The sequence below is a fragment of the Schistocerca piceifrons genome, chromosome 9 (assembly GCF_021461385.2).
Source record: "Schistocerca piceifrons isolate TAMUIC-IGC-003096 chromosome 9, iqSchPice1.1, whole genome shotgun sequence".
Taxonomy (NCBI): domain Eukaryota; kingdom Metazoa; phylum Arthropoda; class Insecta; order Orthoptera; family Acrididae; genus Schistocerca; species Schistocerca piceifrons.
Window position 1 is genome coordinate 178,968,768 of NC_060146.1, and position 14,635 is coordinate 178,983,402.

General features: G+C 46.5%; 1 protein-coding gene across 1 annotated transcript in view; it reads left to right on the top strand.

The window, feature by feature from the left end:
* LOC124716829 (amyloid-beta-like protein) overlaps positions 1 to 14,313 on the top strand; it is a 552,604-nt gene extending 538,291 nt beyond the window's left edge. The window contains exons 3-4 of the mRNA XM_047243383.1: positions 14,087 to 14,219; positions 14,261 to 14,313. Coding sequence (XP_047099339.1) covers positions 14,087 to 14,219; positions 14,261 to 14,313 — 186 coding nt within the window. The remainder of the gene's footprint in view (positions 1 to 14,086; positions 14,220 to 14,260) is intronic.
* The last annotated feature ends 322 nt before the right edge of the window (positions 14,314 to 14,635 follow it).

Below are 14,635 nucleotides of genomic sequence, written 5' to 3' on the forward strand. Positions count from 1 at the left end.
ACCAAAGGTAACGCTGAGCAGACCGGGTGGGCAGTGACCCACTCAGCAGGATAACCAAAAGATACTCCGGTTGAACAAATAAATTAGTACCAACAAATATCGTAACGTGCCACACACACACACAGCAAAAACTTCCAACAGCGCCGTCTCACATCAGAATGAAGTTCAGAAACCGCTGCTGGAGCTTCCAGCGGATAATCTGACGAGCCAACCGACCCCACACCCTAACCTGGCAGACGACTCCAAAATTCAGCAACTAGTTGTCTCCGGGCCAGAGTATCATAGGACCAATACCGGACCTCCACATCAGACAGGCAGGCAGAACAAGTACGCCGACTCCAATTAATCACCACCGCATGGCCAGCACAGCGGCGAGCCGCCTCCGCCCCAGACCACTCTGCTCATATTTGCGAGGCACAACAACCTTAGCGCTAGTCACTAGCAGGTCAGGCAGAGCGAATTCCACATTCCGTGCAATACCCGGAAACCGACTACCCTCTCGCTTTCCGCAGACCACCGCAAACACACGCCAGCGACGTCATAGCAAATCACCACCGGAGCCCCACCCGCACCAGAACAGCGAACTATAATCGATTATAGCGCTCGCTCTAAACAAGATCACAGGATAGCGGCGCGCGCCGTATCACTTACAAGAGGAGGCCAAGACGTTTGGAACGCGGATTTACTGCAAACTTCGTACACTCGTAGTACTCCATGAGGACAACAAAATGTGTAAGCAATAGCGCGTAGTTCTCAAGCGTTACTGAGAAAATCGCAAGGTAATTTCGGTCGTCAAACATATATCTGTGCTTGGCAATTGTAAATATGAGGCGGCTGCAGCCGTGTGGTGCAGGCTCGGTAGTTCAGCGTGTTCGGTCAGAGCGTTAGCTACCCTTGATAATAAAAAGTCTGAGTGAATGCATCATCGAACAAACTGACCTGGTGTCATCGGGCGTCTGCCCTGAACAAATTCAACGAACAATATACAGGGTGCTACAAGAAGGTACGGCCAAACTTTCAGGAAACATTCCTCACACACAAATAAAGAAAAGATGTTATGTGGACATGTGTCCGGAAACGCGTAATTTCTGTGTTAGAGCTCATTTTAGTTTCGACAGTATGTACTGTACTTCCTCCATTCACGGCCATGATTTCATACGGGATACTCTACCTGTGCTGCTAGAACATGTGCATTTACAAGTACGACACAACATGTGGTTCATGCACGATGGAGCTCCTGCACATTTCAGTCGAAGTGTTCGTACGCTTCTCAACAACGGATTCGGTGACCGATGGATTGGTAGAGGCGGACCAATTCCATGGCCTCCACGCTCTCCTGGCCTCAACCCTCTTGACTTTCATTTATGGGGGCATTTGAAAGCTCTTGTCTACGCAACCCCGGTACCAAATGTAGAGACTCTTCGTGCTCGTATTGTGAACGGCTGCGATTCAATACGCCATTCTCCAGGGCTGCTTCAGCGCATCAGGGATTCCATGCGACGGAGGGTGGATGCATGTATCCTCGCTAACGGAGGACATTTTGAACATTTCCTGTAACAATGTGTTTGAAGTCACGCTGGTACGTTCTGTTGCTGTGTGTTTCCATCCCATGACTAATGTGATTTGAAGAGAAGTAATAAAATAAGCTCTAACATGTAAAGTAAGCGATTCCGGACACATGTCCACATAACATATTATCTTTCTTTGTGCGTGAGGAATGTTTCCTGAAAGTTTAGCCGTACCTTTTTGTAACACCCTGTCGAATGAAATGGTTTTTTTTGAAAAAAAAGTGGTTGGCGTTCAAGCTGCTGGATCGCTGGATCGAGTTCCGTTCGTCAGTTTTTTTTTATTTATTTTCAACGAAGTCCTTTTCTTTATTATTTATATTACAATTGACATAATGGGGAAAATACGTGTAATCGGATGAAATTTTATTAAATTTACAATGTTATTTGACAGTCTACTAATTTTTATTATCACAAATAATGTAATATTCGTAACTATCGACTAGTAAACGACCAAACGCATGAAGTGATACTCAATATGTATGCTTGTTCGCAATTTGAGGAATCCCTTATACCTGGGAGCATTCCGAAACGACTTGTTACTGTGGTGTCACCGCCAGACACCACACTTGCTAGGTCGTAGCAATGGACTTAGCAGAAGGCTATTCTAACTGTCTCTCGGCAAATGAGAGGAAGGCTTCGTCCGTATTGTCGCTAGCAATGTCGTCCGTACAATTGGGGCGAGTGCTATATCGTATCTCGAGACCTGCCTTGTGGTGGCGCTCGGTCTGCGATCACACAGTGGCGACACGCGAGTCCGACATGTACTAAATGGACCGCGGCCGATTTAAGCTACCACCTAGCAAGTGTGGTGTCTGGCGGTGACACCACAGTTACCTCCAAGATCTGACCGGCACAGACGGCTTTCGAAAGATGTACAATTAATCGTCGCTTTCGACTTTAAGAGTACAAGTTGCAGGATGGTATTTTTCGTAATAACGTGGAAAATAATAAAGTTAAACGGCACCAGCTGCATTGAATAGATGCTATGTTTCCACATACGAAAGGCCTGTTGACGTTTTCCGTGGAAAAACAAACCTCGTTAACATTTTCAAAAACCTCTCTTTCAGACGATAGTTTGGAAGCAAACCATGCATAACGCAGTATTTCCTTAAAAATCGGCGTTGATTATTGGTTATGCAGTATCGAGTGTATATTAATGGCGCCTTCCGAGAAGCAATTTCTCGTTCTCTTTCGATTAAATACGAACAGTTTTGAAGACAGGGACAAGCATACATTTTCAGTATCACTTTGTGTTTGGTCGTTTACTAGTCGATAGTTACGAATATTACATTATTATATTATTTGTGATGATAAAAATTAGTAGACTGCCAAATAACATTGTAAATTTAATAAAAGTTCATCCGATTACACGTATTTTTCCAATTATATCTATTGTAATATAAATAGTAAAGGAAATGACTGTGTTGAAAATAAAAGAAACTGACGAACGGAACTCGATCCAGCGCTCCCTTGACTTGAATGCCAATTTTTAAAAAAATAAAAAATAAAAACTTGTTGGATATTGTTCGCTGAATTTGTTCAGGGCGGACGTCCGATGACACTTTTTCAGTTTGTTCGATGATGCGTTCGTTCAGTTTTTTTATTAGAAAGGGAAAGCTGACATTCTGACCGAACACGCTGAGCTACCGTGCCGGCATCGCTCGCTGCAGCCGCTTCATGGTTAAAATGGCCAAGCACAGACATACACTCCTGGAAATGGAAAAAAGAACACATTGACACCGGTGTGTCAGACCCACCATACTTGCTCCGGACACTGCGAGAGGGCTGTACAAGCAATGATCACACGCACGGCACAGCGGACACACCAGGAACCGCGGTGTTGGCCGTCGAATGGCGCTAGCTGCGCAGCATCTGTGCACCGCCGCCGTCAGTGTCAGCCAGTTTGCCGTGGCATACGGAGCTCCATCGCAGTCTTTAACACTGGTAGCAATGCCGCGACAGCGTGGACGTGAACCGTATGTGCAGTTGACGGACTTTGAGCGAGGGCGCATAGTGGGCATGCGGGAGGCCGGGTGGACGTACCGCCGAATTGCTCAACACGTGGGGCGTGAGGTCTCCACACTACATCGATGTTGTCGCCAGTGGTCGGCGGAAGGTGCACGTGCCCGTCGACCTGGGACCGGACCGCAGCGACGCACGGATGCACGCCAAGACCGTAGGATCCTACGCAGTGCCGTAGGGGACCGCACCGCCACTTCCCAGCAAATTAGGGACACTGTTGCTCCTGGGGTATCGGCGAGGACCATTCGCAACCGTCTCCATGAAGCTGGGCTACGGTCCCGCACACCGTTAGGCCGTCTTCCGCTCACGCCCCAACATCGTGCAGCCCGCCTCCAGTGGTGTCGCGACAGGCGTGAATGGAGGGACGAATGGAGACGTGTCGTCTTCAGCGATGAGAGTCGCTTCTGCCTTGGTGCCAATGATGGTCGTATGCGTGTTTGGCGCCGTGCAGGTGAGCGCCACAATCAGGACTGCATACGACCGAGGCACACAGGGCCAACACCCGGCATCATGGTGTGGGGAGCGATCTCCTACACTGGCCGTACACCACTGGTGATCGTCGAGGGGACACTGAATAGTGCACGGTACATCCAAACCGTCATCGAACCCATCGTTCTACCATTCCTAGACCGGCAAGGGAACTTGCTGTTCCAACAGGACAATGCACGTCCGCATGTATCCCGTGCCACCCAACGTGCTCTAGAAGGTGTAAGTCAACTACCCTGGCCAGCAAGATCTCCGGATCTGTCCCCCATTGAGCATGTTTGGGACTGGATGAAGCGTCGTCTCACGCGGTCTGCACGTCCAGCACGAACGCTGGTCCAACTGAGGCGCCAGGTGGAAATGGCATGGCAAGCCGTTCCACAGGACTACATCCAGCATCTCTACGATCGTGTCCATGGGAGAATAGCAGCCTGCATTGCTGCGAAAGGTGGATATACACTGTACTAGTGCCGACATTGTGCATGCTCTGTTGCCTGTGTCTATGTGCCTGTGGTTCTGTCAGTGTGATCATGTGATGTATCTGACCCCAGGAATGTGTCAATAAAGTTTCCCCTTCCTGGGACAATGAATTCACGGTGTTCTTATTTCAATTTCCAGGAGTGTATATTTGACGACCGAAATTATCTTGCGATTTTCGCAGTAACGCTTGAGAAATACGCGCTACTGCTTACACATTATGTTGTCCTCGTGGAGTACTACGAGTGTACGAAGTTTGCAGTAAATCCGCGTTCCAAACGTCGTGGTGTCCCCTTGTTAGTACTCTGCTTGGAACATGCCATTTTGAAGGCTACATATGGCTCCGCCACCCATCGGAACTTCATGAAATTACAGGAGATGAAGCGAGAATATTCCGCGATCTCTCACAACAAATTGTGCACTTTTTCAACTGAAATTGTCCGAGAAAAAATGCGTTTCATTCTTTATTGAACGCCGCTCCTACCTCGCCCGTGGAGTGTGTATTAAATGTGCTAGTGGACAGTGGGGGCAGCGAACCGTGTACAGGTCGCAGCCGGGGGTTGCCCCCACGTGTCGGCCAACCAGCAGCGGCGCCTGGCCAGATTGCCTGCAGCACCGCTGTCCCGCCTCCCCCTCCCCCTCCCGCCCCCACTGTCAGCACCGGCCATCAGCGACAGCAGCTGATGAGATCCGCGTCCACTCGGCCGGCACGAAATCCCAGCCCAGCCCAGCCCAGCTCCGCGCGGCAGTTGGATTATCGCGGCACAGGGCGGCCTGTCATTTCGTCACCATAGGGGTGGGGGGAGCCTTGCCGCGGCGAGCTGCTACACCGATTGCCTGCCAGCGATGTGCTAGCCTCGCTCTGGGGCCCTAGCGGCTCCGCGCCCGTCTGTTCGATTGCCGACAAGCGTTTTCTCTTCATTTTATTCATTGGTCTCGCAAACGAATTGCTTTTCCACGTTGCAGAAAGTACATTTAAACTACAAGGTAGGATCTTCAAATTTCGTCACCTTAGTACGTTAGCACCAATAAAAGTCGTAAATACAGGGTGTACATTAAGTCCGGGAACACTTTCAATTATTTATTGCACAAAAACCAAACACTGAACAAGTACCACACATACACCACTGGCCATTAAAATTGCTACACCAAGAAGAAATGCAGATGATAAACGGGTATTCATTCGACAGAGCAGCACTCGAACATTTTCTGTATCCAGAAAGGCCCGTACAGTACCTGCAACATGCCGTCGTGCGTTATTCTGCTGAAATGTAAGGTTTCGCAAGGATCGAATGAAGGGTAGAGCAACAGGTCGTAATACATCCGAAATGTAACGTCCACTGTTCAAAGTGCCGTCAATGTGAACGAGAGATGACGGAGACGTGTAACCGATGGCACCTCATACCATAACGCCTGGTGATACGCCAGTATGGCGATGACGAATACACGCTTCCAATGTGAGTTCACCACGATGTCGCCAAACACGGATGCGACCATCATGATGCTGTCAACAGAACCTCCATTCATCCGAAAAAATTGCGTTTTGCCATTCGTCGTTGAGTGTACCATCGCAGGCGCTCCTGTCTGTGATGCAGAGTCGAGGGTAACCGCAGCCGTGGTCTCCGAGTTGATAGTCCATTCTGCTGCAAACGTCGTCAAACTGTTCGTGCAGATGGTTGTTGTCTTGGAAACGTCCCCATGTGTTGACGCAGGGATCGGGACGTGGCTGCACGATCCGTTGCAGCCATGCGGATAAGATGCCTGCCATCTCGACTGCTAGTGATACGAGGCCGTTGGGATTCAGCACGGCGTTCCGTATTAGCCTCCTGAACCCACCGATTCCATATTCTGCTAACAGTCATTGGATCTCGACCAACGCGAGCAGCAATGTCGCTGATACGATAAACCGCAATCGCGATAGGGTACAATCCGACCTTTATCAAAGTCGGAAACGTGATAGTCCGCATTTCTCCCCCTTACACGAGGTATCACAACAACGCTTCAACAGGCAACGCCGGTCAACTGCTGTTTGTGTATGAGAAATCGGTTGGAAACTTTCCTCATGTGAGCACGTTGTAGGTGTCGCCACCGGAGCCAACCTTGTGTGAATGCTATGAAATGCTAATCATTTGCATATCACAGCATCTTCTTCCTGTCGGTTAAATTTCGCTTTTGTAGCACGTCATCTTCATGGTGTAGCAATTTTAATGGCCAGTAGTGTATGTCGTTTTAAAGAGAAACCCTGAAATTTTTTTTTTCTTGTTTACCGCCACAGCATAGTTTGATCATTTGCCGATAATCAGCGTTATTCCCAAACTTCGGGAGTTCAGGTGAGGTGCGAGCTTTTTGTGTGTTGGAGTTCGACGCAAGTGTGCTACAGCTGTTCAGCGCATGTTTAGAACCAAGTACGGTAAAAAGCCACCAACAAGGAAGGCCATTTACCAATGGCACAACAAATTCGTTACGACGGGTTGCTTGTGCCGGCAAAGAGAAGCGCACGTCCCAGAGTGAGTGCTAGAGAAGGGTACAGCCCTTTCATGAAATGGCCTCCCCAATCACCAGATCTGACTCCGTGTGACCTTTTCTATGGGGACTCATTAAAGATCTCCGGGAGAAAATACGGGAGGCGACTGCCACAGTCGACGATGTCATGCTGGGACGGGTATAGCAAGAATTTGATTAACGTTCTGACGTCTGCCGGGTCACTCATGGTTCGCATATCGAATATTTGTAATGAAATTTCCAGATTTTCTAGCCGGCCGGTGTGGCCGTGCAGTTCTAAGCGCATCAGTCTGGAACCGCGTGACCGCTACGGTTGCAGGTTTGAATCCTGCCTCGGGCATGGATGTGTGTGATATCCTAAGGTTAGTTTGGTTTAAGTAGTTCTAAGTTCTAGGGGACTGATGCCCATAGATGTTGAGTCCCATGGTGCTCAGAGCCATTTGAACCATTTGAGCCAGATTTTCTCTTCAAAATGCAATATACATGACTTCGGTGCAGTGTTTAGTTCTTGTGCAGTAGATAATTATGCAATAAATAATTATGTTCACTTTGTATTATGCGAATGTGTACAAATTCGTATACACATGTATATAATATCGTTTAGAGCCCCCATATGTATATAATATCGTTTAGAGCCCCCGAAAGCACGCAGAAGTGCTGCAACACCAAGTGGCATGGACTCGACTAATGTCTGAAGTACTGCTGAAGGGAATTGACACCATGAATCCTGCACGGCCGTCCATAAATCCGTAAGAGTACGAGCGGGTGGAGATCTCTTCTGAACAGCACGTTGCAAGACATCCCAGATATGCTCTGGGGAGTTTGATGGCCAGCGGAAGTGCTTAAACTCAGAAGAGTGTTCTTACAGCCACTCTGTGGCAATTCTGGACGTGTGGGGTGTCACATTGTACTGCTGAAATTGCCCAAGTCTGTGGGAATGCACAGTGGACACGAATGGGTGCAGGTGATCAGACAGGATGCTCACGTACGTGTCTCCTGTCAAAGACGTATCTAGACGTGTCAGGGGTCCCGTATCGCTCGAACTGCACACGCCCCACACCATTACAAAACCTCCACTAGGTTCAACAGTCCACTGCTGACACACAGGGTCCATGGATTCATGAGTTTTTCTCCATACCCATACACGTCCATCCAGCCGATACAATCTGAAACGAGACTCGTCCGACCAGGCGACATGTTTCCAGTCATCAACAGTCCAATGACGGTGTTGACGTGCCCAGGCAAGGCGTAAAGCTTTGTGTCGTGCAGTCATCAAGGATACACAAGTGGGCCTTTGTTTCGGAAAACCCATATCGATGATCTTTCGTTGAACGGTTCGCACACTGACGCTTGTTGATGACTCAATATTGAAATCTGCAGTAATTTGCGAAAGGGTTGCACTTCTGTGACGTTGAATGATTCTGTTCAGTCGCCATTGGTCCCGTTCTTGCAGGATATCTTTTCGGCCGCAGCGATGTCGGAGATTTGATGTTTTACCAGATTCCTGGTATTCACGGTACACTCCCCTTACTCTGTTTTATGTTCCCCTTTTTTACCTCCTTATGTATGTATTATTTTATTCTTGTTTTAGTTGTCATGTCACTCGGCTGAAGAGCGGCGGATTGTGCTGCTGACAGCCCTCCCCTGCCCATATGGGGCAGGGGAATGAAATCACAATAAAGAAATGAAAAAAAAACAGTCCCGGCAGTCAGTGAACTTGAAACGTCCCCTTTGAACAATTTATATATGAGACTGTGCTTATACTGACACACAATATTTTTAGCGCAACGCAATCTGACTTTCAAAATTCCCTACAAAAGAATGGCCCTGACTAACATTAAACTATACCTTTCACAAATCACTTACCTCACAAAAATCTTCGCTGCTCAAGCTACTGCAATACAGCGAGCGCCACTACTGCCAGCTAAATAAAAGATTCAAACTACTGAAGGCACTAACTACTGATAGGGATAGTTAGCAAATGAAAGATATTAATAGAGAACAAACAATGTATTTACCTTAATATCATCACAAGTCATAATATATATATCAGTTCATGACAAATTACAAATCTCCACCATCTCTCTCCCCACATCCACCACTGCTGGCGGCTCACCTCCAACTGCGCAACGCTACGCGCTGTTCACAGCCAGCTGCCGCTGCCCAACACTACAATGGCAGACAACAATGCAAACTAGCCACAGACTGCACACAGCACAGCCAGTGATTTTCATATTGAGCGCTACGTAACGTTGCCAATAATAAAACATAAACAGCCTACTTACATAGAGAAAACATAAACAGCCTACTTACAAACTCATGACGACGATTGCGAAGATGGCAATCGAAAGCTTGAGCATTTTATTCGAATTGACGCGGCTGGAAAACCGAGAACGTTTTATTCAGTTTTGTTAGTGTTTCAGTGTAAAATGATGATAGTGAGAAGGGGATATGCAATGTAAAAATGCCTTACAACACTAATGTGCCTATCCGACGGCGAGGATGAGCTGCACGTTTTTTCAATCGCTAATACAACTAACAATCACTATATTACCTTATACACAGGGACGTCGAAATGGATCTGAAACGCCTGATAGGTTGTTGCAGGGTACGTCGTGCAGAGAACTGATTGTTAAGGGAAAAAATGCGATATGCTGCATCGTTTCCGGATTAATTATAATTGAAATGAGTCAATCAGGCCATCACATGCGTAAATTCATGCGGCCCGCCAGAGACGGTGTCGCTAAGGTTTACTTCAAGAAAACGTACATAAATTGGGTATATGCGTGCCAAAGGCTGACCACCCTCATCCGCTATCATCTACGCTATGAGAACAATACTATCCGGCAGGCCACTAGAATTTGTGAGTGCAAGAGCCTGATTAGATAACTCCAATGCTAATTGTCTCGGAACTGGCGCAACGTATCGGATTTTTTCCGTAACATTTATCTCTCAGGGCAACATACCTTGCAACAACCTTACAAGCTTTTCAGACTGTTTCTAACCACCCTGAGTACTCGAGTTTTATTTACGAGTGCCGACCACACGTTGTAGATTTCAGTGGAAGATCTCACATAGACCTACCATTAAGGGTCACCAGTATTTCTCAAAAAAGGGTGCTAAGTTTGGATATACGCGGTGCATTCAAGTCCTAAGGCCTCCGATTTTTTTTCTCCGGACTGGAAAGAGATAGAAACATGCGCAGTGTTTTAAAATGAGGCCGCATTCATTGTCAGTACTTCCCAGAGATGGCAGCACCGTATGGCAGATGGAATTTTACCGCCAGCAGCGAGAATGAGAACTGTTTTAAATACTTAAAATGGCGACGTTTTCCGTATTTGAACAGCGTGCAATCCTTCGTTTTCTGAATTTGCGTGCTGTGAAACCAATTGAAATTCATCGACAGTTGAAGGAGACATGTGGTGATGGAGTTATGGATGTGCTAAAAGTGCGTTCGTGGGTGCGACAGTTTAATGAAGGCAGAACATCGTGTGACAACAAACCGAAACAATTTCGGGCTCACACAAGCCGGTCTGACGACACGATCGAGAAAGTGAAGAGAATTGTTTTGGGGGATCGCCGAATGGTTGTTGAACAGATCGCCTGCAGAGATGGCATTTCTGTGGGTTCTGTGCACACAATCCTGCATGACGACCTGAAAATGCGAAAAGTGTCATCCAGGAGGGTGCCGCGAATGCTGACGGACGACCACATGGCTGCCCATGCGGCATGTTGCCAAGCAATGTTGACGCGCAACGACAGCATGAATGGGACTTTCTTTTCGTCGGTTGTGACAATGGATGAGACGTGGATGCCATTTTTCAATCCAGAAACAAAGCGCCAATCAGCTCAAATGAAGCACACAGATTCACCGCCACCAAAAAAATTTCGGGTAACCGCCAGTGCTGAAAAAATGATGATGTCCATGTTCTGGGACAGCGAGGGCGTAATCCTTACCCATTGCGTTCCAAAGGGCACTACGGTAACAGGTGCATCCTACGAAAATGTTTTGAAGAACATATTTCTTCCTGCACTGCAACAAAAACATCCGGGAAGGGCTGCGCGTGTGCTGTTTCACAAAGACAACGCACCCGCACATCGAGCTAACGTTACGCAACAGTTTCTTCGTGATAACAACTTTGAAGTGATTTCTTATGCTCCCTACTCACCTGATCTGGCTCCTAGAGACTTTTGGCTTTTTCCAACAATGAAAGACACTCTCGGTGGCCGCACATTCACCAGCTGTGCTGCCATTGCCTCAGCGATTTTTCAGTGGTCAAAACAGACTTCTAAAGAAGCCTTCGCCGCTGCCGTGGAATCATGGCGTCAGCGTTGTGAAAAATGTGTACGTCTGCAGGGCGATTACGTCGAGAAGTAACGCCAGTTTCATCGATTTCGGGTGAGTAGTTAATTAGAAAAAAAATCGGAGGCCTTAGAACTTGAATGCACCTCGTAATGTAAGGGCCAAAGACAAGCTCTACGCCACTTCGGGTTCTTAAAAGTAGTACAGAAAGGAATCAGGTAGATGGACATACGTCTCCAACAACCATCTAGAGCATGTTATATCCGTTGTAGGTAATGTGGTGGTGTAACTTCATGGCGGATTAAAACTCTATGCTGGAGTGAGACTCGAGTCCATAACATTTGCCTTCAGCGGGCAAGTGCTCTATCAACTGAGCTACTTGAGCACGACTCACGACTCGTCCTCACAACTTTACGTGCTCTCGTACTTCCGAAATTAAGGACTGATTGTCACGCTCGGGTATCTCAGTTGACAGAACACCTGGCCGCGAAAAGCAAATGTTCCGGTTTCGAATCCCACGATTTCAGTCTGCCAGGAAGTTCCATATCAGTTAACACTCTGCTGAAGAGTGAAAAATGCATTCTGGAATATGGTGGTGTTTAAGAGTAACACCTTCCACTCCATTGGAGTGTATCTAAAAAAAGAAAGAAAAGCTCTTATATTTTTGGTTTTAGTTACTTTTTCATTAACACTAGCAAGCCCAGCAGGGTTTCCATTTGCTAATCACATTGGACATGTGTCCAAATCTCCTTCTTCTCCCTCTCTTTGTACATCTCCTTGTCCTCCTCTCTGTCCATCACCCCTCTGCGTGTGTCAACATCTCCCATCATGCTGTCCATCTGCTCCTACATTCCCCTCTCTGTCAATCTTCTTCTGTACTCTCTTTTTGCCTTCTCTACTCTCTCTCTCTCTCTCTCTCTCTCTCTCTCTCTTTGCGCCCATCTTCCTCTCCACTCTCTCTGTCCATCTCCTTCTTCACTCCTTCTGTCGATCTCCTCCTCCACTGTCCATCACTTTCTCCACTCTCCCTCTGTTCATCTCCTTCTCTCTCTCTATCTCCTTCTTAACTCTCACCCTATGCATTTCCTCGGCTCCCAGTCTGTCTACTCCTCCCCTCTCTCTGACCCTGAGTCTTGTTTATTGGTATTGCCAATTCGGATCCCATAGCAGTATTCTAATAAGAAGCCAATAAAGCGTAAACACAACTTTCCTCTTTTCTCTGAAAGCCGTCTGCGAGGAAGATAACAAAACAGCACATAGTTGTGTACATAATTTTTTAAAATCCATCTCTCAATATATATATATATATATATATATATATATATATATATATATATATAGTTTATTGGTATAGCCAATTCGGATCTCATAGCAGTATTCTAATAAGAAGCCAATAAAGCGTAAACACAACTTTCCTCTTTTCTCTGAAAGCCGTCTGCGAGGAAGAAAACAAAACAGCACATAGTTGTGTACATAATTTTTTTAAATCCATCTGTCAATATATATACATATATATATATTTGTAACACCCTATATATATATATATATATATATATATATATATATATATATATATATATATATAGGGTGTTACAAAAAGGTACGGCCAAACTTTCAAGAAACATTCCTCACACACAAAGAAAGAAATTATGTTATGTTCACATGTGTCCGGAAACGCTTACTTTCCATTTTAGAGCTCATTTTATTACTTCTCTTCAAATCACATTAATCATGGAATGGAAACACACAGCAACAGAACGTACCAGCGTGACTTCAAACAGTTTGCTACAGGAAATGTTCAAAATGTCCTCCGTTAGCGAGGATACACGCATCCACCCTCCGTCGCATGGAATCCCTGATGAGCTGATGCAGCCCTGGAGAATGGCGTATTGTATCACAGCCGTCCACAATACGAGCACGAAGAGTCTCTACATTTGGTACCGGGGTTGCGTAGACAAGAGCTTTCAAATGCCCCCATAAATGAAAGTCAAGAGGGTTGAGGTCAGGAGAGCGTGGAGGCCATGGAGTTGATCCGCCTCTACCAATCCATCGGCCACCGAATCTGTTTTTGAGAAGCGTACGAACACTTCGACTGAAATGTGCAGGAGCTCCATCGTGCATGAACCACATGTTGTGTCGTACTTGCAAAGGGACATGTTCTAGCAGCACGTATCCCGTATGAAATCATGATAACGTGCTCCATTGAGCGTAGGTGGAAGAACGAAACTAAAATGAGCTCTAACATGGAAATTAAGCGTTTCCGGACACATGTCCACACAACATAATTTCTTTCTTCGTGTGTGAGGAATGTTTCCTGAAAGTTTGGCCCTACCTTTTTGTAACACCCTGTACAAATATATATATATATATATATATATATATATATATATATATATATATATGCTAAAAATATGTAATTTATGTCCATTAGAACGTGCAAAAACCTGAAGGAAATTGATCAAATATTTTTGGAGATTTTTTTAACAGTATTAAATCGATCAAGCACTTTCCGAGATTTTTGGTATCAATGTTAAACAACGACTTGTTTTTATATAATAGTGTAGATAATACGGTATTACAATAGCATTTCATAATGTTAGCATCACATTTCCTCACCAAGAAATGTCTCTGAGATCCACGAAGGGCGAATGTAATGTAATGTCAGCATCGTGTTTCCCTCCATTTCTGTCAGCGCTGACTGGTGACGCCTTCTTGTTGCTCTGCTCGGCAGGTGTACCCCAAGCGCGACATCACGAACATCGTGGAGGCCAGCCACTACCAGCGGATCTCCAACTGGTGCCGCGTGGGACACAAGAAGTGCAAGAGCAGCCACTACGAGTGGGTGAAGCCGTACCGCTGTCTAGGTGAGTCCAGGCTGCACGCTATCCTAGTCCGTCACACACAGTCACTGGACTGCGGCCTCTCGGCAGGGCTGCCCCAGGCAGCTCGGCGTTTTGACGATCTAACGCGCCCGTGGTCTAGAGATCGCCGGCAAAGTAGCTCAGCCTGTTTGGTCAGAGGGTTAGCTGCCCTCTGTAATAAAAACTGAGTCAATGGATCAACTATGAACTTGAACAAGCATCGTGACGCGTCCGCCCCGGACAAATACAACGAGCAGTTGCGAACAAAATGAGATCAAAAAAAGGAAAAGGGGGTATCCTCTTTGATTAGTTATCAAACCGTCCTCTATCCCCGGTATGAAACACTGCAGCGCTTAAATTTTGGTTAATAATCAGCATTTGCGGCCGAAGACTTCCGGCATAACAAGTCACCCTCATTC